The sequence below is a fragment of the Melospiza melodia genome, chromosome 25 (genome assembly GCF_035770615.1).
Source record: "Melospiza melodia melodia isolate bMelMel2 chromosome 25, bMelMel2.pri, whole genome shotgun sequence".
Taxonomy (NCBI): domain Eukaryota; kingdom Metazoa; phylum Chordata; class Aves; order Passeriformes; family Passerellidae; genus Melospiza; species Melospiza melodia.
The window spans coordinates 6,063,418-6,091,045 of record NC_086218.1 but is presented as its reverse complement, the minus strand read 5'-3'; the positions used below and the strand labels follow the sequence as shown (position 1 = coordinate 6,091,045).

Below are 27,628 nucleotides of genomic sequence, written 5' to 3'. Positions count from 1 at the left end.
GCCACAGGGGGTGGTTATGCAAATAATGAAGCGATTGTGCTCGGGGATTGGTGGATGGGAACAGCGCGGGGTTATGTGAGGGCCGGGGGGGGCCGGAGCGATGGCCGCGGCGTCCGGTGAGAGGGGACAGGGAGCGGGAATGGGGCCGGGGAATGAGAATGGGGACAGGGACTGTGAATGAGACCTGGGAAGAGAATATGGGAACGGGACAGGGAGCATGGAAAGAGCAACCGGAGAGAGAATATGGGCTGGAGATTGGTGCTCCAGAGTGTCCCAGTGAAAGCCAGCAGGGGCAGTGAGCTCTGCAGCTGGGCCTCCCCTGCGCTGCTGCGGCCCAGGGCCAAAGGCGGGAGCTGCAGCCTCGCTCCTGTCTCTCGAACAGAAGCCTCCTCCAGGCCCATGGCCCCTGCATGGCCCCAGCATGAGGGAGGGCTCTGAGGCACAGCGGCTGCTGGCAGGAGGGGCTGCTCCGGCCAGCTGGGGGCCTCTGAGAAATGCCCAAAGCCTTGTGCTCTCTGCAGCTGGCCAAGGACAGCAGCAGGGCTGAACGGTTCGTGTGGCACAGCCAGCCCGAGCTGTGCAGCCCTCAGCAATGGGACCGGGACAGGACCGGGAATGGGGACATCGCCAGGAATGGGGACAGGGACTGGGAATAGAACCAGGAATGAGACTGAAAATAGGAGATAGGGACAGGGACCAGAACAAGGACCAGGATATTGGGATTGCAACCAGAAATGGGAACAGGGACAGGAATGGGGAGAGGGACTGGGATGTGATTGAGAAGATGGGTGAGGGACCTGGAGTGGGACTGGGGACGAGAATATTGAATGGGACAGGGAATATGGAAACAGGAACCAGAGAGAGAATATGGGACAGGGATTAGGAAGATGGTATCGGGATTGGGAACAGGAATACAGGAGTGAGAGTGGGAATGGGAATATGGGAGTGGGACAGGGAATACAGAAATGGAAATGTGGGACCAGTAGTAGGATCGGGAATACGGGAACAGGACGGGGATTATGGGATTTGGAATATGGGAACGGCAATGCAGAGTTGACCCAGGGCCTTTGTGGGGTCTGGTTCGGCAGCTCTGGAACCCCGGGCCTCACTATCTCACAAGGACCAAAGTAAAGGACGGGAGGCGCTCTTCTCCTCGGGACCAAAAATCCCACCTTAATTGTAGAATCACTCCAAGGGAGATCCAAGAGAGGAAAAGAGATCAAGTGTGTGAATGCGGATGATTTTAACCCCAGGGAAAGGGGGGCGGAGGAGAGAGGCCACGGCCAATGGGAAACAACTGATGGGAGGGCCGAGGGGAGGAGTAACCCAGGGCAAGACCAGCACTGGGGCTTTGGGGTGTGCGGGACAAACCATGTGACACAACGCCAACTATTCCCTGTAAAATAACAAGACCACCCAGTGCAGGACAATAACTAAAGAAACAACTTAGTGCAATACAACCAGACAGACAGTACAGGGACAGGGAATGAGACTGGGGATGGGATTCAGACTGGGATGAAAGCAGAATGGGCCCAAGACTGGGGTAACATGGGAATGGGCGATAGGAAAGGAGGGTGACAGCAGGGAGAGGGGGATCCTGCACAGGGAACACCGGGAACCAGGATGGGGGAGATGGGAACAGTCCCAGGGCAGGGGGGCCTTGATCAGCTGCCCCAGAACTGTGACCAGGGCCTCCCAGCTGGAGCCACTCAGCCTGGGGTGCCCAAAGCCCTGAGCAACCCCCAAATCCCTCCCAGGAACCCTCAAATCCCTTGGACCCAGCATCCCCCACATCTCCTGGAAGATTCACCCATGTTCCCATCAATGTCTTAGTTCAATGTCTTTATTTTTTTACTCCAGTTTTGGGTGTTTTGAAGAGACAAAGAAAAATGACAAGAAAACCCAGGCCATGGGGACCCAGGAGGATGTGGAGCCCGCAGGCAGGTGCCTTCCCAACACAGATCACTGGTCTCTGCCCACCGGGGGTCACTGGGGATCATCCAGTGTGGATCCTCCCATGGGGCTTGGAGCTGGAGCAGCACAGGAAGCTCTTCCCGCACTCAGGGCACTCTCAGGGCTTCTCTTAGTGGTGGCTCTGTTTGTGTTGGGTCGAGCTACAGCTGTGCCTGAAGGTCTTCCCACACTCGGGACACTGGTGTGCTGTGCTTGAGGAGATCCAAACTGCTCGAACACTGGAGCTCTTCCCACATTCCAAGCATGTGTAGGGCCGTTCTGTGGTGTGCACCCGCTGGTGGTAGAGGTGGGAGCTGTGCCTGTACCTCTTCCCACATTCCCTGCACTCCCAGTGCCGCTCCCCCGTGTGCACCTGAAGGTGGGTGAGGAGATTGAAGCTCTGGCTGAAGCTCTTCCCACATTCCAAGCACTTGTGGGGCTTCTCCTCATCATGAAGTTGCTCCCAGCTCTGAGCTCCTGCCGCCTCCCCAGCCTTGGGTGAGCCTTTCCTCCTCAGATCCCCGTGATCTGTGTCTGCAGCCTCTCCTTGTGCCTGATGTCCGGGGCTTTTCCTCCCCGTTGGGTTCCTGTCCTGTGGAGCTGCTCAAAACAGTCTCTTCCATGAGGTTCTGCTGTGAGGATTTGTCCGCCCTGGTCTCCATCCTCAGCTCCTGGTCTGGGGGAGGAAGGACAAGGAGAGGATGGGATTTGCCTCCATGCCACAGGGAAGGGCACGGAGATCCCCCCAGTGCGTCCCCAGCAGGACAGCTTTGGCAGCAGGGTTGTCCTGCAGCCGGGGGCTGTGCTGGGCTGGGAGATGGAGCAGGAGAGAGGGGGAAAGGGGCACTGACTTCCTCCTCACCTGCCTGGGGCTCCCAGGCCATCTTCATCTCAGCCTCCTCCTCCTCCTGCATCGGGCCAAGGTTTGGGAATGGGAAATCCTGGTTTGGGGGTGAAAACAAGGTGTGAGAGCTGGGGATTCCTCCTGCCCAAGCCCATCTCTAGAAGTCACAGGAGCAGGGATTGAGCTGGGAGAGGCTGGGATGGGCAACGTGAGGCTCTCAGCTGCTCCCATCTGATGGGGGCAGGGGGAATCCGACCGGGGAAAAAGGAAAGGCAAACTGGGAAAATTGTGGGCTGCAAATCCACACTTGGGCTTGGTGGGGACCCTGGGTAGGAAATTCCATCCCTTTCGGCTGATGCCTGAAATATAAGCTGGAAATAAATCCCCACAGAGCAGTGTTTCTAGATGTCACGTGCTGTGTTATATTCATACAGTAGGTGTTGCTCAGTGTCACTGTGTCACTACAACATCATCACCTACCTGCCAGAACTCATTTACATTGTATGATCTCATGGTTATTAGATAGTTCTTCTGCACTGCACTTGCACTTTCCTAATCTGGGGTCTGTCAGGAGTCTGTGATTGTCCTGGTTTTGCAGGGGGGGCATTTTAGAAAAGGCTTCCAAGGCTGTCTTCACACCCGAAGTTTTCAACTTGGTCTTTGGAGCATGTGCAGCTATGGTGTTCCTTGGTGTGTCTGGTCCTAACCAGCCTAAATTCTTTGTTTTGTGGCTCATTGGCTTTGCACAATTTCTCATTAGTACTACTCCCATCTATCTCTGAAGCTCTCTGTCTGGTGAGGTTTTTTTTCTTCTTTTTTTCTGTCTATTCAGCATTAAGCAACTAGTTAACCATATACAAGGCACTGCATTGTAGAAAGTTATTTATATCAGGTTATATAGGCACAAAAAATGTATGATTCAGGTTATCTAGGTATATTTATATAGATATATAAAAAGTAATGATTTAGGTTCTATTGATATCAGGTTATACAGATCTATCAGGTTATACTGATATCTTATAACTCAAGCTATAGCATCACTTTGTAACTTTGATCAAAGTTCTGTCGGCATCAGGGCCCTTCCCAAAGGCCTGGAGGTGTTGGAGCAGGGACTGCAGAGACAGGTGAGGGATCCCAGGAGTGAGATTTTGGGGATGGGATCAGTGGGGATGGGAATGTCCCTGGGCAGGGTCACACGTGAGCCAGGTGTGCAGGGCAGGACCTTGCCCTGTCCCCAAGCACTGTCCCAGCTGCAGGATCTGCTTCCCATCGGCCTCTTCCTCCTGCGGCCCCAGCCCAGCTTGGTGCTGAACAAAGGGGCTGGGCCGGGGTCATCCCCTGGTGGGGGCTGTGCACCCCCTCTGCCCCCTCCCCAAATTCCCTCTGGGGGAGCAGGAGCTGGGGCAGGAGCCATGTGGGGAGGGACAAGGGGATGACACCAGGATGGGGGGATCACACACGGCCCAGGGGGATCCCCCCTCACTCCCAGGTGCCAGGAAGACAAACCCCTACTTGGAGCCCCTGTCCCCCAGCAGCACCTTGTGGGCAGGGTCTGGTGGCAGCTCTGGGGGTCTGGGGGGTCATGACTGCCTAAAACCCCCTCCCAGCCTCCTCAAAACACCCCACAGATCTCTGCTCACTCCCCAACCACTCCATGCAACAGAAATGGCCCCGAGATCATCAAAACTCTTTTCCACCCCTCCAAAGACCTACCCAAATTCTCTCCAAGCTGCACAGCCCTTCCAGAACTCCCAAAACTCCCCCACAGACCCCTCAAAAGCCCCCTACACCCTCCCAGCACCAGAAATGCCCCTAAGAGCACACAAAACCCCCTTTCAGTCTTCTCAGCATTCCCTAATCCTCCTCCCATCTCCACATGGCACTGACCAGGGCAAGTCTGTGGACAGCAACATCCACAGCTGGGAGCAGCTCAGGCACTTCACCACCGTTTTAGGCACTTCCATCTCTTTGGGCTCTTCCCAGAGGCCTGCAGATGTTGGGGAGGGGACTGCAGGGACGGATGAGGGATGCCAAGAGTGGGGTTTTGGGCACAGGAGGAGGGGCTGTGTGAGCCACTTGCTGGGGTGTCTATCTGGAGGCCCCCCTGCTGGTCCCGGGCCCCAGGCTGCAGAGCTGTCACCACCTCCTACTTGGGGTGGTGGCTCTGGTGGGACCTCTGTTCCTTGGGGCTCTTCCTGCAGCCAGAGAACCTGTAGGGACCCTCCTCTGGGTGGGTCCTCCAGGTGTTCCATGAGCTTTGCTCTGTGAGCTCCTACTGGAAGTGACTGGGCTCTCCTGGGATCACACAGAGATCATACTGGGAGTGACTGGGAATGACTCCAAGCATGCTGAGGGCAACTGGGATATACTGGGAGTGTCTGTAACCCTGTTGGGAGTGACAGAGACCACATTGAGAACAGGGACCATGCTGGGGACAACTGGGACCATGCTGGAGGCAACTGGGAGCAAGTGGGAGTGACTGGGTCTACACTGAGGGCAACTGGGCATGACTGGGGCCCTGGTGGAAGAGACTGGGATCATACAGGGAGTGACTGGGACTATACTGGAGGCCACTGGTATCACCCTGGGAGCAACAGGGAGCAATTGGAGCCATGCTGAGGGCAACAGGGATCATACTGGGAGTGACTGGGCTCTGGGAAGCACAGGATGGTGAGGAGCAGGAGGATAACTCCCATCCCAGCCCCACAAATAACCCCTATTCCTGTGGATCCCCTGGCTCCCCCATCTCAGCCCTGCTCTGGCTGTTCTGGACTTGCAGCAGCTCTGGGATGTGCTGGGTGCACTCACCAGGCTGGCTCTGGGACTCCCAATATTCTGGCTCAAATCTGGCCCTGCTCAAAGAGGGTCCCAAGCAGGTGCATGCAAAGGTGGGTGAGGAGGCTGGAGCACTGCCTGAAGCTCTTCCCACATTCCAAGCACTTGCAGGGCTTCTCCCTGCCATGAAGGTGCTCAGGAACCACCAGCTCCAAGCTGCATCTGGATCTCTGGCTGCTTTCCCAGCACAGGGCGGGTCTTTCCTCCTCACGGCTTCCTGGGCTGGGTTTGCAGCCCCTCTTCATGTGGGATCCCCGGGGCTTTTTATCCCCATTGAATTCCTGCACTTCCAAGCCTCTCAGAACAGCCTCTTCCACGAGGTTCTGCTGTGGGGATTTGTCCTCCCTGCTCTCCATCCTCAGCTCCTGGTATGGTGGTGGAAGGGAGAGGAAGGAGAGGAAGGAAGGAGAGGAAGGAGAGGAAGGAGAGGAAGGAAGGGAAGGAAGGGAAGGAAGGGAAGGAAGGAAGGAAGGAAGGAAGGAAGGAAGGAAGGAAGGAAGGAAGGAAGGAAGGAAGGAAGGAAGGAAGGAAGGAAGGAAGGAAGGAAGGAAGGAAGGAAGGAAGGAAGGAAGGAAGGAAGGAAGGAAGGAAGGAAGGAAGGAAGGAAGGAAGGAAGGAAGGAAGGAAGGAAGGAAGGAAGGAAGGAAGGAAGGAAGGAAGGAAGGAAGGAAGGAAGGAAGGAAGGAAGGAAGGAAGGAAGGAAGGAAGGAAGGAAGGAAGGAAGGAAGGAAGGAAGGATGAATTTCTCCAATCAATCCACTTCTGGCAGTACAGCTTTGGCAGTGGGGTTGTCCTGCAGCCCGGGGCTGGGCTGGGAGATGGAGCAGGAGAGAGGGGGAAAGGGGCACTGACTTCTTCATCACCTGCCTGGGGCTGCCAGGGCATCTTCATCTTCCTCATGGTCTCCTCCTCCATCTGGTCAAACTTTGGGAACTGAAATTCCTTTTTTTGGGGTAAAAACAAGGTGTGAGTGTGTTGGCTTGGGTGTTCCTCCTGCCCAATTCCATCTCCAGAAGTCACCAGGTGTCTGGTGTCCATAAAAACCTCCAGACCACCAAGGTTCAGCCACCCTCATAAAAACCCAAACCACCAAGATTCACCAAACAACCATTCTCCCAGGAGTTCCCCCGCTCTGGTCTCTCCACTTTGGGGTTCAGGGGTCCCTCCTGTCTGGCCTTCTGCAGCTCCAGTGTGTATTGGTGTCCCCTCTCTCTGGGCTGCAGGGGCTCCTGGCAATCCCAGAGGTTCCCTTCCCTGGGCCCCAGGTGGGTGTCAGAGGGGCTCCAGGGGTACCAGCTGTGCGGGGTCCCCGTTTCAGGGCCCCGCGGTACCCAAGTGTCTCCGTGTCCATGGTCCCACCATCTCCAGGCTGCAGAGGGTCCCCCCTATCCGGGCTCCACGTTCCAGGCTCCCGGGGTCCCCCTTATCGGGATGTCCCCCCCAGGCTGCAGAGGCTCCCCCAGCTCCGGTGCTGCTCAGGCACTGTGGATTCTGCCACAAGGCTGAATATTCAGTTCATGGAATCTTTGTTATCTCTGCTTACATGTGCAAAACCAGCTGCTGCTGAGACAATCCTAGCTCCGACTCAAGGCTTCCCACCCAAAATGCTGCATTCAGTTCTGACACACCATTAAGAAATCCAAGAGCAAAACTGAACACTGATTACAGAATCTTGCAAAATCCCATCCCAGAACATTTTGTCATAAAATCACAAATATTAACAGATGCTGAGAAAGTCAACAACATTACAAAACAAAGTTCCAACAGCTGGGACTAGAAGAGTTCAGGCAATGCATTTGATTGGAATGAGCCCTCTCTTTCTGACATGTGAGCAATGCCATCAAATTTCCCAAACCAGGGAAATGGGGAGTCCTGGCAGCAGCAGCTTCACACACAGCAATGACACAGAACAGGGCAGGGCAAGAGGCTGAAAAAATGATAACTTCTACTTGCAATTAAGAACTCTTGTTTCAAGTTCTACTAAAGACACTCTTAATATGTAGTCAAAAAGATTAAAAAATACTAGTAATAACTGTAATATTAAGAGCAAAAGTAGCCAAAATGGCAATAATAAGAATGAATAATAACGGTAATAAAAGCTGACCATATTTATACTAGGTTTGATGGCCAGGTTTTTGTAAGAGGGGGCTCTAGGAGCACCTTCTGTGAGAGGATGATGGATCCAGCCGCTCCTCCATGTCCCACAGAGGCAATTCCAGCCAGCTCCAGGACAGATCAGCCGCCAGCCAAGGCTGGGCCAGTTAGAAATGGTGGTAACACCTTTGGGGTAAGAGATTTATGAAAATAGGTTATCATGTAGTTGTAGCTGTGACCAGGGTGAGAACATGTGAGAGAGGAACAACTCTGCACACCCCAGGGCACAGCAGGGCAGGACAAGGGGCAGGAGCTGATCCAGGGGCTGAAGCTGATTGCTCTGAGATTCCCTGGGGCAGCCCCTCGAGAGGCAGCTGGGCCCCTGCAGCCCATGGAGGGCACGGAGAGCAGAGATGCACCTGCAGCACCTGGAGGAGCCCGTGCTGGAGCAGGGGGTGCCTGAGCAGGGGCTGTGACTCCATGAAAAACCTGTGCTGGAGCAGGGACCAGGCAGGGGCCTGCAAACCCATGGAGAGAGGAGCCCATGCTGGAGCAGGGTCCTTCCATGTGAGCCCATGGGAGAGTGAGGCATGCTGCAGCAGTTTGGGAAGAGCTACTGTCCCTGAGATGAACTCACCCTGGAGAAGTTCATGGAGAAGTGTCTCCAGGAGGGACCCCATGGAACGACTCCTCTCCTTGAGCAGCAGGAGAAACAACAGGAATGAACTGAGCAGAACCCCCCCAATGCCTGTATGCCTGCACCCACTGGGGGAGGAGGCAGAGCTAAGAGGGAGGGAAGGATGGGCAGAAGGTGTTTTTAAAGCTTTATTTTACTTCTCACTATCCTGCTCTGATTGATAGTAATAAATTCAATTAATGTCTCTAAGTTTGAACTGTTTTGCCCATGATGGCATTTGCTGAGTTTTCTGTCCCAGTCCTTAACTCAACCCATGAAGACTTCCTTCTATTTTCTCTCTCCTCTCCATCTCTGGAGGGGAGTGAGAGAGCAGCTTTGGTGGGTGCCTGACATCCATCTCCGCTCCTTGTGATGTCACAGGCCCATGAGTGTCCCCAGTGTGGAAAGAGCTTCTGCCAGAGCTCAGCCTTGACCCAACACCAATGGAGGCACCACTAAGGGCAGCCCTGTGAGTGTCCTGAATGCAGGAAGAGCTCCGTGCACTGCTCCAGCTCCATCCCCCATGGGACAGTCCATGCTGGATGATCCTCAGTGACCCGAGGTGGGAAGAACCCCAGTGATCCTCGGTGCTGGTGTTCCATTTTGGGAAGACACCTGCCTGGGGGGCTCCAATTCATCCTGGCTCCCTGTACCCTTGATATTCTTTTAGTTTATCTTTGTCCTTTCAAAAATCCCAAAAACTGGGTAAAAATAGGCAAGGATGGGGACATGAGGGAATCTTGCAGGGGATGGGGGGATGCTGGGTTTGAGGGAGCTGAGGGTTCCAGGGAGGGACTTGGGGGTTGCTCAGGCCTTTGGGCACCCCAGGCCAAGCAGCTCCAGCTGCACTGGGAGACCCCGGTGAAGGTTCTGGGGCAGCTGATCAAGGAGCCCCTGGCCCAGGACTGTCCCCATGTCCCCCCTGTCTCAGTTCCCGGTGTCCCCTGTGCAGGATCCCTCTCTCCTTGTTTTCACCCCCCCTCTCGCCACCAGTTCCCATGTCACCCTGCTCTGGGACACGTTGTGCTCCCATCCCAGCGTGAATCCCACTCCCGGTCTCAATTCCTGTTTCTGTCCCATATTCCCTGTCCTGTTCCTATTCCTGGTCCCAATGCTCCTCTGAGATTTCCATTCCTGTATTCCCTGTCCCGTTCCCATATTCCCATTCCTGGTCCCATTCCAGGTCCCTCTCCCATTTTCCTGGTCCTAGTCCTGGTCCTTGTCCCCAGTCCTGTATTTCCTGTCCCTGTATCCATTCCCGATCCCAGTATTGGTGGACGTACTCCCGGTCCCATTCTTGAGGGCCGCCTCTCCCATGGGGCCCTGAGGGCTGCACAGCTCGGGCTGGCTGTGCCACACGAACCGTTCAGCCCTGCTGCTGTCCTTGGCCAGCTGCAGAGAGCACAAGGCTTTGGGCATTTCTCGGAGGCCCCCAGCTGGCCGGAGCAGCCCCTCCTGCCAGCAGCCGCTGTGCCTCAGAGCCCTCCCTCATGCTGGGGCCATGCAGGGGCCATGGGCCTGGAGGAGGCTCCTGTTCGAGAGACAGGAGCGAGGCTGCAGCTCCCGCCTTTGGCCCTGGGCCGCAGCAGCGCAGGGGAGGCCCAGCTGCAGAGCTCACTGCCCCTGCTGGCTTTCACTGGGACACTCTGGAGCACCAATCTCCAGCCCATATTCTCTCTCCGGTTGCTCTTTCCATGCTCCCTGTCCCGTTCCCATATTCTCTTCCCAGGTCTCATTCACAGTCCCTGTCCCCATTCTCATTCCCCGGCCCCATTCCCGCTCCCTGTCCCCTCTCACCGGACGCCGCGGCCATCGCTCCGGCCCCCCCCGGCCCTCACATAACCCCGCGCTGTTCCCATCCACCAATCCCCGAGCACAATCGCTTCATTATTTGCATAACCACCCCCTGTGGCTTGGCCCCGCCCACCTCCTCCGGCTGCTGTTTGCTCCCAGTTCCCTCCCAGTGCTCCCAGTAAGAGCGGCCCTGGCAGGGAAAGCGCTCCCAAATCCTTCCCGCTGATCTCAGGATCGCTCCAGGTGCTCCCAGGATCGCTCCCAGTGCCGCGCGGGAAACCCGCCCAGGGCTGAGCTTTTGGGGATCGGCACTGCCCGGGCCGGGCTGGGAGCAGAGGAGGAGTGGGAGGAAGAGGAGGGACAGAGGAGGAGGAGGAAGAGGAAGAGCAGCACCAACACCCCCCGGTTTCCCCGCTCAGGCTGTCGCTCCCCCGGCTCTGCCAGCATCACCCCCTCCGCCAGAACCCGCAGGTGAGCGGGATGGGGGAGCTCGCACCAAATCCATCAGGGGGGTCTCTGGGAGGGTTTTTTTGCGAGGCAGGGAATGTTTGGATCTTGCAGGGCCCCAAAGCTGGGGCGGAAATGCCCCTGCAGAGATCTTGGGGGCTCCCACGTGGCGATCGCCCGGTACAGGCGGGCACACCGGCAATCACGGATTTGGGGATACCCGGGAGAGCCGGGGGGGAACGTGGGAGCCCCGGAGCGGGGAGAGTGCAGAGGGGCGATCCCGGAGCCGGGGGACAAACCGGCTGCCTGGAGGGGTGCGGGAGGCTGGGGATGAGCGGACTCCGGGCCCCCCAAGGCTGAAAGGGGCGCTGACTTCTCCAGCTGCACTTGGGCAGCGGGACCATCAAAGCCAATTCAGTAAGCCTTGTTTTCCCCCCAGACCAGGATTCGTTATTCCCAAACATTGGCAGGATGAAAAAGGAGGAGGCCGTAGGGAAGAGGAAGATGGCCCGGGAGCCCCAGGCAGGTGAGGAGGAAGTCAGTGCCCCTTTCCCTCTCTCTCCCGCTCCATCTCCCAGCCTAGCACAGCTCCCGGCTGCAGGACAACCCTGCTGCCAACGCTTTCCTGCTGGGGACGCACTGGGGGGATCTCCTTGCCCTTCCCTGTGGCACGGAGGCAAATCCCATCCTCTCCTTGTCCTTCCTCCCCCAGACCAGGAGCTGAGGATGGAGAGCAGGGAGGACAAATGCCCACAGCAGAACCTCGTGGAAGAGGCTGTTTTGAGCAGCTCCACAGCACAGGAATCCAACGAGGAGGAAAAGCCCCAGAGATCCCTCACGAGGAGGGGCTGCAAACGCAGATCACGGGGATCTGAGGAGGAAAGACCCACCCTTAGCTGGGGAGACAGTTGGAGCTCAGAGCTGGGGGTCCCTGAGCAGCTTCAGGATGGGGAGAAGCCCCACAAGTGCTCAGAATGTGGGAAGAGCTTTAGTAAGAGATCCTCCCTGATCATCCACTGCAGAATCCACACCGGGGAACGGCCCTATGGCTGTGGGCAGTGTGGGAAGAGCTTCAAGAGGAATTCCGAACTGACCAGACACCGGAGGATCCACACAGGAGAACGGTCCCATGAGTGTCCCCAGTGTGGCAAGAGCTTCTGCAACCGTCCTGACCTGATCAAACACCAGAGGAGCCACACAGGGGAGAGGCCCTACTATTGTGGAATGTGTGGGAAGAGCTTCAGCCATAGCTCCGGCCTGATCGTCCACATGGTAATCCACTCCAGGGAGAGGCCCTACGAGTGTGGGCAGTGTGGGAAGAGCTTCAGAAGGAGCTATGAACTGAGCAGACACCAGAGGAGAAACACAGGGGAACAGCCCTACAAGTGTCCCGAGTGTGGGAAGAGCTTCTGCAAGCGTGTTGACCTGATCAAACACCAGAGGACCCACATGGGGGAAGGTCCCTACGAGTGTGGTAAATGCTCAAAGAGGTTTTACACCAAGTCCGATCTCATCAAGCACCAGCACATTCACACAGAGGAGACGCCCTTCCGCTGCCCTGACTGCGGGAAGGGCTTCAGATACAACTGCACCCTCGTCATCCACCGGAGGAGCCACACTGGGGAGAGGCCCTACGAGTGTGATCAATGCAGGAAGAGGTTTAAGACCAGCTCCAATCTTCTGCTTCACCAGCGCATTCACACAGATGAGAGGCCCTTCCACTGCCCTGACTGTGGGAAGGGCTTCCAGCACAACTGCACCCTCGTCAAACACCGGCGCATCCACACAGGGGAGAAGCCCTACGAGTGTTCTGAGTGTGGGAAGAGCTTCTCTCAGAGTGGTAACCTGACCAGACACCAACGGAGCCACTACTAAAGGCAGCCCTGTGAGTGCCTCAAGTGCAGGAAGAGCTTCCTGCACTGCTCCAGCTCCATCCCCCACAGAGGGATCCACCCTGGATGACCCCCAGTGACCCTCACTGGGTAGAACCCAGGCAATCCCTGGTGCCAGTGATCCATGTTGGGAAATCACCTGTCTGTGGGCTTCACATCCTCCTGGCACCCCATGGCCTGGATTTTACTTTCATTTCTCTTTGTCCCTTCAAAACACACAAAACCGGGGTAAAAATAAAGACATTGAAATAAGCTATTGATGGGGACATGGGGGGGATCTTCCAGGGGATGGGGGGCATGCTGGGTTTGAGGGAGGTGAGAGTTCCTGGGAGGGACTTGGGGGTTGCTCAGGGCTTTGGGCAGAACAGGCCCAGTAGCTGCAGAAGTGCTGGGAGACTCTGGTGAAAGTTGTGGGGCGGCTGATCAAATACCCCCTGCCCTGGAACTGTCTCCGTGTCCCCTGTCCAGGATTCCGACTCTCCCTGCTGTCACCACCTCTCACCCACCCATTCCCGTGTCACCCCGGTACCATTCTGCTCCCATCCCAGCCTGAATCCGATTCCCAGTCACATTTCCTGTCCCTGTCCATATTCCAAGTCTCTGTTCCCCTTCTCTTATTCACAGTCCTGCTCCTGTTCCCATATTTCCATTTCAATATTCCCTGTCCCATACCCATATTCCAATTACCGGTCCCTGTCCCCATTCTCTGTGCCATTCCAGTTCCGGGTGCCATTTCCGATCATGTCCCCATTCCCATTTCTGTTCCCTGTCCCCATTCCTGCTCCCTGTTCCCTCTCACCGGACACCGCCGCCATCGCTCCGGCCCGTCCGGCCCTCACATAACCGAGCAAACCCCGCGCTGCTCCCGCCCACCAATCCCAGCGCGTGATCGCTCTCTTATTTGCATAACCACGCCCTCTACCTTGACCCTGCCCACCACCACCTGCAGCCGCCTCCGGCTGCTGTGTTCTCCCACTTCCCTCAGTGCTCCCAGTAAGAGCAGGACTGTCAGGGAAAGCGCTCCCAATTCCTTCCCGCTGCGCTCAGGATCGTTCCCGGTGCTCCCAGTTTCGCTCCCAGTGCCGCGCTGTTTCGGAACCCACCCAGGGCAGAGCGCGGCTGCTTTTGGGGATCGACGTTGCCCGGGCCAGGCTGGGAGTGAAAGAAAAGCGGGGGGAAGAGGAGGGACAGAGAATGTGGAGGAAGGAGTGGAAGGAAGAGGAGCAGCAGAACCACGCTAGTTTCCCCGCCGCCTTCCCCTGCTGCTTTGGTCGACGCTCCCCCGGCTCCTGCTGCATCGCCCCCTCCAGGAGCCGCAGGTGAGTGGGATGGGGGAGCTCGCCCCAGATCCATCGGGGGTCTCCGGAAGGGTTTTTTCCTGGGGCAGGGGATGTTTGGATCTTTCAGGACCCCGAACCCGAACCGTAAATTTCCCGTGGAGGGAACACCCTCACGTTTGCCCAGTACCGGCGGGCACAGGGGCGATCTTGGGCTGGGGGATACGCGGGAGAGCCGGGGGGGAACGCGGGAGCCCCGGAGCGAGGAGAGCGCAGAGGGGCGATCCCGGAGCCGGGGGACAAACCGGCTGCCTGGAGGGATGGGGGAGGCTGGGGATGAGCGGACTCCGGGCCCCCCAAGGCTGAAAGGGGCGCTGACTTCTCCAGCTGCACTTGGGCAGCGGGACCATCAAACCCAACACGCTCAGCCCTTGTTTTCCTCCCAAACCAGGATTTCCCATTTCCAAACCTTGGCCCGATGGAGAACGAGGAGGCCGTTGTTTTGCGGAGAAAAGAAGAAACCTCACAACTTCGTAAAAGTTGTAAAGCCCGGTATGCTTTTATTACGACACGTGCCGGACGCAAGTCCCCCAACAAGGCATGGGTACCTCTGAAGACCTCGGGTCTTCTTTTATCCCCCTTCCAAATGCATATGCATACAGTTTCACAATAAGTTCATACATATTCATTCCGTGTGACATTTAGCACCAGTTCTTCTTTATCAAAGGAATTTCTAAGTCGGGGGCAAATCAACCTTGTGGTCTTTTCTGTTTTTCTTACTCTGTCTCCTTGCTGTCTCGGCATGCGAGTTCTTCCTTCAGCTTTGGCCTCACAGAATTTTCACCTCTCTTAGACACTTCACCTAATTCAGAATGGATCTTTACTCTGTCTCATTCCCCCCTTTCCTAGGAAATAAGTAAATTCTTTTACTTAATGAAAACCTTCACAACAGTAAGTGTCTTTTAGTGCTTCACCATGTGCTTTTGACAAAGATGTTAGTACAGCTATTCGTTGTAGCATTCTCCAGTTCCAAATTAACAATATAATAGATAATCCTAAGCTTACCCCAACTAATAGTAGTAAAACTACAATGGGGTGGCACAACTTATTAAAGATTCCATTTGCAGTTGGTGACCACCCAAAGATCACATCCAATAATCTTAACAAAATTACATATACAGAGATTAGAATGGTTTCTACTAGAGAGAATAACATCATTGCTATCAATTTGTACAGCAGCACAAGCAGTTTTCAAGCATACACCCTTTTCCAGTATATACAAGCACAGTTTTCTGGTCAGTGACTGGATGAATTTCGAAGTGACAAATACTCTGCTCAGTGTCCAAACACACATCCTGAGCATTAATAGTATTGCTTTCACAAATGAATCCCATCTGTTCTCTAGCAGTGCAGGATTCTAAGTTTACTGTCTGCCACTTCCCATTCATCTTTCGTGCCCACACTCCATGTTCTGAAGGATAGAGTATTGTTTTTTCATGGTCTGATCCTAGAGCAACGATGGGATGGATAACATAAACAGTGGCATTATGTATGGTAAGCACAAAGGCAGTTGCCACATTAGAAACAGGAACACAGGTGAAATTCACCATAGTCCGCCAGGTTTGAAACTTCCTTTCAATATCAATTGCATTATCCCACACAGTTTCTTGAATTTCAGCTGGAAAATTACCTTCACCCCTTTCCCATATGATCAGAGCTGCTGTTGCTTGTATCCATAACTGTGCTTGTATACAACTGAAAGCTAAAGACACATTATCTTGAACTGTACTAAGTGCTTCTACTATCAACTTGTGGTCTTGGTCCTCGGCCTTTTCATACTTCCTTACTTTGGCAGTACTTTTGAAATCTGTCACTGGCTAGTTCCTAATGCCAATAGAGATTACTATAAAGGCTGCTTCAATTTTGTTAGGCTACCTGCTGCAGTGGCCAGTTTATTCACCAGTATTTCTGAATCAATTCCATTTAAAACTCCTAATCTTGTCCCTAATATGCCAGTTAGATGTTTGTTATGGGGAACAGGAACTGCTTTCTGTTTATGACCATCCTTCCCTGCCAGAGGGATGTGCTGGGCTCACACTGCAAATTCAGACACACTTCCCAAGTGTATCTGACAGAGGTTTAGGTCATATTTGAGGCAGATGTTTGTTCTGAAATGTAGAGACCTCAGGAATCTCCTTCCCCCTCCAGAGCACCTGATTTCCCAGATGTGTGGCAAGCAGGAATGTCTCTCCTGGTCTACGAAACCTCACCCACCTTGCCCCTAGCTTCAGGTCTAAGCCTCAAGTAAATAATGAAGGGGAAGTCTGAGAGAAGAGCCTAAATTCATTGCAGTGCCTCAGAAGAAACTGGGATCAGGTTTCTGCTACTTGAAACACTCAGCACAAAAGTGATGCTCAAAATCCTACAGCCTGCTGCTGAACTCTGAGGGGGGGGGTCTCTCTCTACCTCTTTTAAGCAGAATCCAACTGCCTCAGACTGGGACAATCACTGATCCAAATCTCAGTAGGAAAAGGGATAGCTATAAATAAAGAAAATCACCTTCCTTGCTTGGGTTAATTTACCACCTGCAGTTCAGCACCCTTTACCAGTCATTGCCTGAGTGTTCAGCCAACCGGCTTGGAAAATGACCTAAGGAGCTGTTGTTCAGTCACATTCTTTACTACGTTAGGTTCAAGTTTGGAGTTTGGGTAGGGTCTGAACTAGTATGGGGTGTATAAGGCCCTGCTGTGGTAAAAAGTGCAGTGTCCACTTTGAATTCAAATGAAAGTCTGATAGTAATTTGAGCTCAAAGGCAGGTCACTTCTACAGGCTGTATCAAGGTGAAATTACACCAACAGTCTGATTCACTTAGGTTATCACAGACTTCCTGGTGTTCATATACACCAGGGGAGGTTCAGACACTAATTACATCTGGTCTCTCATAAGCTACCCTATTGATGACCTGGTACCCTACTTTGATTTCTTCTCTTCTGATTCCTTGAAGAGTCCACAGTTCCTGTTCTTGCCATTCTTGCTCCTCACATACCTGATTCTCGTGGATTACTACAGTAGATATGTTTAAATCTTTTATCTCAGAAGGTTTTCCTATGGATCCAGTATACTGATTAAATGCCAGGGACCAAGGCCATTTAGCATTACTTTGAACAGAGGTACTCTCAAGTTCTGAAACTTCAGTTATGATTACACACAATACAATTCTACAAACTAAAATATGAGCTACTCCCGACCGCAATATACTCAGTTTGCCCGAGTACGTTTTAATCTCAGTTCATTGTCTCCTGGCGTCACTCCTTAAGGAGTTTCTGGGCCTTCTTCACCCGAGAGTGATGGATCCAGGCATTCTGCTCCTTGATTTTGATTGCAGTGAAGGTGGTGAGAAGTACTCGCAGTGGTCTGTCCCACTGTGGTTCTGAAGTCTTCTCTGTAAGAGACTTAACATATACATCATCCCCAGGCTATCTAACTCCCTGCTCCGAGTTCCAGCCACATGTTTCTCAATTACTCTGAGCTGTTTGCTTAATGCCACCATGTAGGTGGACATTCTGGACATTCCCTTTGTATTCTATATGGTCTTCTATAAGTGTCCTGGTTTAGGACAAATTAGGGGAAATCTCCAAAAGGGAGCCCGCCACACAAAACAAACCTCCAACCACCCTGCCCCCAACACCGGGTTCGGGAAGGAATTTCTCGGAGGAGCAAAGTGGAAAACAAAACCTATTTATTTACAAGTAACAAAAGAACACTCCCCAACACAAGAAAAGAAAAAAAACCGACTGGGTTGTGAGGGTGCCAGGCTTCTCTTGCAAGCTCCAGGTGTCCTGGACGTCTCAGGTCAGGTCCGGAGCCGGTCCAGTATCTTCAGGGGAGGGTAAGAAAGAGGGAACAAAAGAAAAGGAAAAAAAACAGCGCAAAAAGCAGAAAGCAAGCAAGCAAAGCGGCTAGCCAAGCCAAGCAGCCAAAAGCCAAAAGCAAAAAAAGGCCTGGTCAAACACTCCCCCCCCTCTCTTCCCCGCCCCGCCGCAGCAAGACAGCCGGGGGGGGGGAAGAGAGAAAAGGCACAGCTGCCAGACACAACACACGATATTGGGGTAAAGGCTGTCAACCCACGACACTCCACCCCTTATCCCATATTGTGAATATACAATAAAAACTTTCATTTCACTTACTCACACCTTTGACACTTATGCATTCCTCTCATCTTACTTGCTCAGACCTTTGACACTTACTGTTTCCTTCTGTCTCACATTCAACAAACAAGGATGTTCATATATGAGTCTCATCCCACAATCAGGTCTCCCTGAGGTACACACCGTGTTGTTCCATCTTTCTGCATTATCCACCATGTATAACCTGGTCCTTGAGCAAAGACAATCCCACGGATGGGTTTGTCTGTACTCGAGGCAGGGTTGATCCATACTGTCTTTCCCAACAAACCTCTGACATGGGCCACTGGGGCTTTATCCCCATCTACTATATTAAGGAGCTCAGACTGAGCAGGACCCGCTCGGTTGGTGGAACCTCGAGTGTTAACTAACCAGGTAGCCTTTGCCAAATGCTGCTCCCAGTTTTTTAAAGACCCCCCACCAATGCTTTTAAGGTGGTTTTTAACAATCCATTATACCTTTCCACTTTCCCTGCAGCTGGTGCATGATAGGGAATATGGTATATCCACTCAATGGCATGTTCCCTAGCCCAAGTATTAATAAGATTGTTTTTAAAATGAGTCCCATTATCTGACTCAATTCTCTCGGGAGTACCGTGCCTCCAAAGGACCTGCTTTTCAAGGCCCAAGATAGTGTTACGGGCTGTGGCATGAGACACAGGGTAGGTTTCCAACCATCCTGTGGTGGCTTCCACCATGGTTAGTACATAGCGCTTGCCCTGGCGGGTTTGAGGCAGTGTGATGTAATCAATCTGCCAGGCCTCCCTGTATTTGTACTTAGACCACTGCCCCCCATACCAGAGGGGCTTCACCCGCTTGGCCTGCTTAATGGCAGCGCACATCTCAGAGTCACGAATAACCTGAGAGATACTGTCCATGGTTAGATTCACCCCTCGGTCTCGTGCCCACTTATAGGTGGCATCTCTACCCTGGTGGCCTGAGGCGTCATGGGCCCATCGTGCTAAGAATAACTCTCCCTTATGCTCCCAGTCGAGATCTATCTTCAACTCCCCTATCTTTGCAGCCTGATGTACTTGCTGGTTGTTTTGCTGCTCTTCATTAGCTCTACTTCTGGGGACATGGGCATCTACATGGCGAACCTTCACAGGTAACTTCTCTAACCGAGTAGCGATATCTCTCCACTCTTCCGCAGCCCAAATTGGTTTTCCTCTTCGCTGCCAGTTCGCCTCTTTCCATCTCTTCAGCCATCCCCATAGAGCGTTGGCTACCATCCAAGAATCGGTATACAAATAGAGCCTTGGCCACTTCTCTCTCTCTGCAATACCTAGGGCCAGTTGAATAGCTTTGATTTCAGCAAATTGACTGGATTCGCCTTCTCCTTCAGTAGCCTCTGCAACTTGTCGAGTGGGACTCCATACAGCTGCTTTCCACCTCCGTTTCATCCCTATGACGCGACAAGAACCATCGGTGAATAGAGCGTAACGTGTTTCTTCTACTGGCAACTGATTGTATGGCAGAGCTTCCTCAACCCGGGTCACTGGCTCTTGTTCCTCATCCGCGACACGAAAGCTTTCACCTTCGGGCCAATTTGTAATTATTTCCAGAATCCCAGGGCGATTTAACTTCCCAATTCGAGCGCGCTGCGTAATGAGGGCAATCCACTTACTCCAAGTAGCATTGGTGGCATGGTGGGTAGAGGGAACCTTTCCTCTGAACATCCATCCCAGCACCGGTAGTCGGGGTGCCAGAAGGAGTTGTGCCTCTGTACCAATCACCTCCGAGGCGGCTTGGACTCCTTCATAGGCGGCCAAGATTTCTTTTTCTGTTGGGGTATAGTTATCTTCAGACCCCCTGTAGCTCCGACTCCAAAATCCCAATGGTCGGCCTCGGGTCTCGCCAGGCACCTTCTGCCAAAGGCTTCAGGACAGACCATGGCTCCCGGCTGCAGAGTAGAGCATGTTCTTCACATCTGGTCCCTCCTGACTGGACCAAGGGCTACAGCATGAGCGATCTCCTGCTTGATCTGGATGAAAGCTTGCTGCTGCTCAGGGCCCCAATGGAAGTTGTTCTTCTTGCGGGTAACCAGATAAAGGGGTCTCACAATCTGACTATACTCAGGGATGTGCATCCTCCAGAAACCTATAGCACCTAAGAAAGCTTGTGTTTCCTTCTTATCAGTCGGTGGGGACATAGCAGTGATTTTGTTAATAACATCCGCAGGAATCTGACGCCGTCCATCTTGCCACTTCACCCCCAAGAACTGAATTTCTCGGGCAGGTCCCTTGACTTTGCTCTTCTTAATGGCAAATCCGGCTTCCAAGAGAATATGAATTATCTTCTCTCCTTTCTCGAACACTTCTATTGCCGTGCTCCCCCAAACAATGATATCATCAATATATTGTAAATGTTCTGGAGCCTCACCCTCTTCTAGTGCAGCCTGGATCAGTCCATGGCAGATGGTAGGACTGTGTTTCCACCCCTGGGGCAGTCGGTTCCAGGTATACTGCACTCCCCTCCATGTAAAAGCAAACTGAGGCCTGCATTCTGCTGCCAGAGGGATGGAGAAAAACGCGTTAGCAATATCGATGGTCGCGTACCACTTTGCTGCCTTGGACTCCAGCTCGTACTGCAGTTCCAGTATGTCCGGTACAGCCGCACTCAGTGGTGGAGTCACTTCATTCAAGGCACGATAGTCCACAGTCAGTCTCCATTCTCCGTCAGATTTTTGCACAGGCCAGATAGGGCTGTTGAAGGGTGAGTGGGTTTTACTGACCACCCCTTGGCTCTCCAGCTCTCGGATCATTTTGTGGATGGGGATCACGGCATCTCAATTCGTCCAGTACTGCCTGCGGTGCACTGTTGAGGTGGCAATTGGCACTCGTTGTTCCTCTACCTTCAAGAGTCCTACTGCAGATGGGTTCTCTGATAGTCCAGACAAGGTATTCAATTGTTTAATACCCTCTATCTCCACTGCAGCTATTCCAAAAGCCCACCTGAATCCCTTAGGATCTTTGTAATAGCCATTCCGGAGGAAGTCTATGCCCAAAATACACGGAGCCTCTGGACCAGTCACAATCGGATGTTCCTGCCACTCCTTCCCAGTCAAGCTCACCTCAGCTTCCAACAAAGTCAACTGTTGTGATCCCCCCGTCACTCCAGCAATGGAAACAGGTTCTGTCCCCACGTGTGCCGATGGCATTAAGGTACACTGTGATCCAGTGTCAACCAATGCTTCATAGTCTTGTGGCTCTGATGTGCCAGGCCATCTGATCCACACCTTCCAGAAAACCCGGTTCTCCCGTGCCTCTTCCTGGCTGGAGGCAGGGCCCCTCTAAGCCAGATTGTCCCTCTTTCCTTGGGCATATGCCTTAGAAGTTCCTTCAAGGGGATCGGACATGTCATCGTCATCAGCATACTTAACATCTCGGCTACGAGCGACCGGAGCTGCTATCCTTTTGGTGATACTTTCTCTTTTCTTCAAATCACGCACCCGTTGTGCCAAAGCAGCGGTGGGTTTTCTGTCCCATCTCCTCATGTCTTCTCCAGACTCACGCAGAAAAGCCCATAACTCAGCCCGTGGGATGTACCTTCTCTCCCCATCAAAGGAGCGCCAGCGTTGGACACCAGGGCCTCTAATTTGTACAGCTGAGATTTGAATAAGGTCCTCCTTAATCTCTTCCCGGAGTTTCTTATGATTCTCCTCTATTTTGTCCTCTAGTTTCTGCAGTCGGGTTTCCACTGCTGCAATTCTGGCATGAGTTGGGCCATGCACAGCATCTGCATACGCTCGAAGCTTCTTTGCCATATCGAGCACAGTCTCATATGTATCATCCTGCTTCATTATTGCTAGGGCAGAAGCGTATTCAGGTGGCCCAAGTCGCACAAGTTTCCTCCACATTACAGGTGTGCATGGTACCAGGTCCGGATTCCTAGTTGTTGTATCATCTGAGAAAATGAGCTCTGCCACCGCCATCTCTCTCAGGCGTTGGATCCCCTGTTCTATGGTCTTCCACCGTGTCTACTGCATATAGAGATCATCCGTACACAGGTATCGTTCTGCTACGCTTCTTAGGACCCATTCCCAGAGGCTGTGAGGGTTAGCCCCCCTCATCATACCTTGATCGATGACAGGATCATGTGACAGGGATCCCAAATGCCTCGCTTCAGTACCATCCAAAATCGTAACCTCCCCTGCAGCATCCCAAAGGCGGACTAACCAACTAATTATAGATTTGTCAGGTTGTCGTCTGTAATCCTTTCTTAGGCCTCTGAGGTCCTTCAGAGAAAAGGAGTCAATATTAGCTCCAGATTCTGTGCCCCTTGATGTGGCCTCTGATTTTGGTGAGGGTCCTTCTCCTGCATCATCATCATCATCCTCCACCTTTCGATCGGTCTTGCCTTTACACTTTCCACCTCTTGTATTAGCTGCAACAGCCATGGGTTGGGGCCTATTGTCTGATTCAGCTGCTAGCCTGGAGCCTGGGATGTTAGCTGCAGCCTGGGTCACTGGGATAGTAACTAACTTATCTCCCTGTTCCCTTTCTGCTATCTGCTGCTCCACAGTATCTAGCAGAGTACGGTAAACAAACGCCAAGGCCCAGCTCACTGCAGTAACCCTTTCCTCCTTAGTATTACCATGGCACTTCTTCCTCAAATACTTTGCCACCTCGACTGGATCCTGAATTTGATCAGATGGAAAGTCCCAGTCTATAGGATCGGAAAATTCCTTTAAAGTCTGGCCCATATCCTCCCATTTCCCACTCCAGTCAAGATTTTTCCTGCTTTGTTTTACTCCTAAGACAGGAGTGTCTCTAACCCCTCTAGAAATCTCAGTCTTCATTTTATACACACTCCAGACAGTATAGAAAAGGCTTAATAAATTAAATGCCAGAAAGATGGTTTCTTTCAAACTCAGGGGAAATTCAGTATTTTCTAATAGAGATGTCAACAATTTGGAGGAGAAGAAGGAAGACAAAGGCTGAAAAGCCCCTTCCCCTTCTTCTCCCCAAACAAACTGAGTAAACAACCATAACAACAATCCATACATTCCTGAAATAAAGTCCAGCATTTTTATCCGACACATCATCACACATAAGACCAGCACAATGACTATTCTGGTTAGTGCCCCCCGCTTACAAAAGCTACTTATTAGGGACAACATCAGAGCTATTTTTGGGTAAGGAAATAACCCCAGGGACCACAAAAGTATTAAAACTTCAAAAACCCCTAGGGACCAGAAATACCGGCAAGCTTCCACTCCAAATGACATTATGAATCACCAATATGCCCACCAAAATAGCCAAAACCAAAATATTATTGTTATAGGGTTTTTTTCCACTGTTTTTTGGCCTCCGTTTCCCGGCCAACGCACCAAGAAGTATATTGTCCTGGTTTAGGACAAATTAGGGGAAATCTCCAAAAGGGAGCCCCCCAAACAAAACAAACCTCCTACCACCCCTCCCCCAACACCGGGTTCGGGAAGGAATTTCTCGGAGGAGCAAAGTGGAAAACAAAACCTATTTATTTACAAGTAACAAAAGAACACTCCCCAACACAAGAAAAGAAAAAAAACCGACTGGGTTGTGAGGGTGCCAGGCTTCTCTTGCAAGCTCCAGGTGTCCTGGATGTCTCAGGTCAGGTCCGGAGCCGGTCCAGTATCTTCAGGGGAGGGTAAGAAAGAGGGAACAAAAGAAAAGGAAAAAAAACAGCGCAAAAAGCAGAAAGCAAGCAAGCAAAGCGGCTAGCCAAGCCAAGCAGCCAAAAGCCAAAAGCAAAAAAAGGCCTGGTCAAACACTCCCCCCCCTCTCTTCCCCGCCCCGCCGCAGCAAGACAGCCGGGGAGGGGGAAGAGAGAAAAGGCACAGCTGCCAGACACAACACACGATATTGGGGTAAAGGCTGTCAACCCACGACACTCCACCCCTTATCCCATATCGTGAATATACAATAAAAACTTTCATTTCACTTACTCACACCTTTGACACTTATGCATTCCTCTCATCTTACTTGCTCAGACCTTTGACACTTACTGTTTCCTTCTGTCTCACATTCAACAAACAAGGATGTTCATATATGAGTCTCATCCCACAATCAGGTCTCCCTGAGGTACACACCGTGTTGTTCCATCTTTCTGCATTATCCACCATGTATAACCTGGTCCTTGAGCAAAGACAATCCCACGGATGGGTTTGTCTGTACTCGAGGCAGGGTTGATCCATACTGTCTTTCCCAACAAACCTCTGACATGGGCCACTGGGGCTTTATCCCCATCTACTATATTAAGGAGCTCAGACTGAGCAGGACCCGCTCGGTTGGTGGAACCTCGAGTGTTAACTAACCAGGTAGCCTTTGCCAAATGCTGCTCCCAGTTTTTTAAAGACCCCCCACCAATGCTTTTAAGGTGGTTTTTAACAATCCATTATACCTTTCCACTTTCCCTGCAGCTGGTGCATGATAGGGAATATGGTATATCCACTCAATGGCATGTTCCCTAGCCCAAGTATTAATAAGATTGTTTTTAAAATGAGTCCCATTATCTGACTCAATTCTCTCGGGAGTACCGTGCCTCCAAAGGACCTGCTTTTCAAGGCCCAAGATAGTGTTACGGGCTGTGGCATGAGACACAGGGTAGGTTTCCAACCATCCTGTGGTGGCTTCTACCATGGTTAGTACATAGCGCTTGCCCTGGCGGGTTTGAGGCAGTGTGATGTAATCAATCTGCCAGGCCTCCCTGTATTTGTACTTAGACCACTGCCCCCCATACCAGAGGGGCTTCACCCGCTTGGCCTGCTTAATGGCAGCGCACATCTCAGAGTCACGAATAACCTGAGAGATACTGTCCATGGTTAGATTCACCCCTCGGTCTCGTGCCCACTTATAGGTGGCATCTCTACCCTGGTGGCCTGAGGCATCATGGGCCCATCGTGCTAAGAATAACTCTCCCTTATGCTCCCAGTCGAGATCTATCTTCAACTCCCCTATCTTTGCAGCCTGATGTACTTGCTGGTTGTTTTGCTGCTCTTCATTAGCTCTACTTCTGGGGACATGGGCATCTACATGGCGAACCTTCACAGGTAACTTCTCTAACCGAGTAGCGCTATCTTTCCACTCTTCCGCAGCCCAAATTGGTTTTCCTCTTTGCTGCCAGTTCACCTCTTTCCATCTCTTCAGCCATCCCCATAGAGCGTTGGCTACCATCCAAGAATCGGTATACAAATAGAGCCTTGGCCACTTCTCTCTCTCTGCAATACCTAGGGCCAGTTGAATAGCTTTGATTTCAGCAAATTGACTGGATTCGCCTTCTCCTTCAGTAGCCTCTGCAACTTGTCGAGTGGGACTCCATACAGCTGCTTTCCACCTCCGTTTCATCCCTATGACGCGACAAGAACCATCGGTGAATAGAGCGTAACGTGTTTCTTCTACTGGCAACTGATTGTATGGCAGAGCTTCCTCAACCCGGGTCACTGGCTCTTGTTCCTCATCCGCGACACGAAAGCTTTCACCTTCGGGCCAATTTGTAATTATTTCCAGAATCCCAGGGCGATTTAACTTCCCAATTCGAGCGCGCTGCGTAATGAGGGCAATCCACTTACTCCAAGTAGCATTGGTGGCATGGTGGGTAGAGGGAACCTTTCCTCTGAACATCCATCCCAGCACCGGTAGTCGGGGTGCCAGAAGGAGTTGTGCCTCTGTACCAATCACCTCCGAGGCGGCTTGGACTCCTTCATAGGCGGCCAAGATTTCTTTTTCTGTTGGGGTATAGTTATCTTCAGACCCCCTGTAGCTCCGACTCCAAAATCCCAATGGTCGGCCTCGGGTCTCGCCAGGCACCTTCTGCCAAAGGCTTCAGGACAGACCATGGCTCCCGGCTGCAGAGTAGAGCATGTTCTTCACATCTGGTCCCTCCTGACTGGACCAAGGGCTACAGCATGAGCGATCTCCTGCTTGATCTGGATGAAAGCTTGCTGCTGCTCAGGGCCCCAATGGAAGTTGTTCTTCTTGCGGGTAACCAGATAAAGGGGTCTCACAATCTGACTATACTCAGGGATGTGCATCCTCCAGAAACCTATAGCACCTAAGAAAGCTTGTGTTTCCTTCTTATCAGTCGGTGGGGACATAGCAGTGATTTTGTTAATAACATCCGCAGGAATCTGACGCCGTCCATCTTGCCACTTCACCCCCAAGAACTGAATTTCTCGGGCAGGTCCCTTGACTTTGCTCTTCTTAATGGCAAATCCGGCTTCCAAGAGAATATGAATTATCTTCTCTCCTTTCTCGAACACTTCTATTGCCGTGCTCCCCCAAACAATGATATCATCAATATATTGTAAATGTTCTGGAGCCTCACCCTCTTCTAGTGCAGCCTGGATCAGTCCATGGCAGATGGTAGGACTGTGTTTCCACCCCTGGGGCAGTCGGTTCCAGGTATACTGCACTCCCCTCCATGTAAAAGCAAACTGAGGCCTGCATTCTGCTGCCAGAGGGATGGAGAAAAACGCGTTAGCAATATCGATGGTCGCGTACCACTTTGCTGCCTTGGACTCCAGCTCGTACTGCAGTTCCAGTATGTCCGGTACAGCCGCACTCAGTGGTGGAGTCACTTCATTCAAGGCACGATAGTCCACAGTCAGTCTCCATTCTCCGTCAGATTTTTGCACAGGCCAGATAGGGCTGTTGAAGGGTGAGTGGGTTTTACTGACCACCCCTTGGCTCTCCAGCTCTCGGATCATTTTGTGGATGGGGATCACGGCATCTCAATTCGTCCAGTACTGCCTGCGGTGCACTGTTGAGGTGGCAATTGGCACTCGTTGTTCCTCTACCTTCAAGAGTCCTACTGCAGATGGGTTCTCTGATAGTCCAGACAAGGTATTCAATTGTTTAATACCCTCTATCTCCACTGCAGCTATTCCAAAAGCCCACCTGAATCCCTTAGGATCTTTGTAATAGCCATTCCGGAGGAAGTCTATGCCCAAAATACACGGAGCCTCTGGACCAGTCACAATCGGATGTTCCTGCCACTCCTTCCCAGTCAAGCTCACCTCAGCTTCCAACAAAGTCAACTGTTGTGATCCCCCCGTCACTCCAGCAATGGAAACAGGTTCTGTCCCCACGTGTGCCGATGGCATTAAGGTACACTGTGATCCAGTGTCAACCAATGCTTCATAGTCTTGTGGCTCTGATGTGCCAGGCCATCTGATCCACACCTTCCAGAAAACCCGGTTCTCCCGTGCCTCTTCCTGGCTGGAGGCAGGGCCCCTCTAAGCCAGATTGTCCCTCTTTCCTTGGGCATATGCCTTAGAAGTTCCTTCAAGGGGATCGGACATGTCATCGTCATCAGCATACTTAACATCTCGGCTACGAGCGACCGGAGCTGCTATCCTTTTGGTGATACTTTCTCTTTTCTTCAAATCACGCACCCGTTGTGCCAAAGCAGCGGTGGGTTTTCTGTCCCATCTCCTCATGTCTTCTCCAGACTCACGCAGAAAAGCCCATAACTCAGCCCGTGGGATGTACCTTCTCTCCCCATCAAAGGAGCGCCAGCGTTGGACACCAGGGCCTCTAATTTGTACAGCTGAGATTTGAATAAGGTCCTCCTTAATCTCTTCCCGGAGTTTCTTATGATTCTCCTCTATTTTGTCCTCTAGTTTCTGCAGTCGGGTTTCCACTGCTGCAA

At 52.4% G+C, this 27,628-nt stretch overlaps 1 protein-coding gene and 2 long non-coding RNA genes across 5 annotated transcripts; 2 read left to right on the top strand and 1 right to left on the bottom strand.

Annotated features, from left to right (window-relative positions):
• Positions 1-20: 20 nt before the first annotated feature.
• Positions 21-3,189, top strand: LOC134429436 (uncharacterized). Its single transcript, XR_010030588.1, has 2 exons — positions 21-116; positions 1,861-3,189. It is a non-coding gene; the product is annotated as an uncharacterized LOC134429436 (long non-coding RNA).
• LOC134429435 (uncharacterized) lies at positions 1,828-10,241 on the bottom strand. The gene is made up of 3 exons (XR_010030587.1): positions 10,200-10,241; positions 2,816-2,894; positions 1,828-2,629 (listed from the first exon to the last, which is right to left on the bottom strand). It is a non-coding gene; the product is annotated as an uncharacterized LOC134429435 (long non-coding RNA).
• A 14-nt stretch (positions 10,242-10,255) lies between these two features.
• Positions 10,256-14,471, top strand: LOC134429433 (zinc finger protein 239-like). 3 transcript variants are annotated; one of them, XR_010030586.1, is made up of 5 exons: positions 10,256-10,667; positions 11,083-11,169; positions 11,356-12,528; positions 13,604-13,854; positions 14,264-14,471. XR_010030586.1 is itself a non-coding variant. In XM_063176599.1 (3 exons), the coding sequence occupies exons 2-3, from the start codon at positions 11,115-11,117 to the stop codon at positions 12,516-12,518; spliced, it is 1,218 nt and encodes a 405-aa protein (XP_063032669.1). In that variant the 5' UTR covers positions 10,258-10,667; positions 11,083-11,114; the 3' UTR covers positions 12,519-12,787. The 3 variants fall into 3 exon arrangements, 2 of the variants coding, with proteins under 2 accessions (XP_063032669.1, XP_063032671.1); XM_063176599.1 differs by lacking the exons at positions 13,604-13,854; positions 14,264-14,471 and having other exon boundaries at positions 10,258-10,667; positions 11,356-12,787; XM_063176601.1 differs by lacking the exons at positions 11,083-11,169; positions 13,604-13,854; positions 14,264-14,471 and having other exon boundaries at positions 10,260-10,667; positions 11,356-12,787.
• Positions 14,472-27,628: the final 13,157 nt, after the last annotated feature.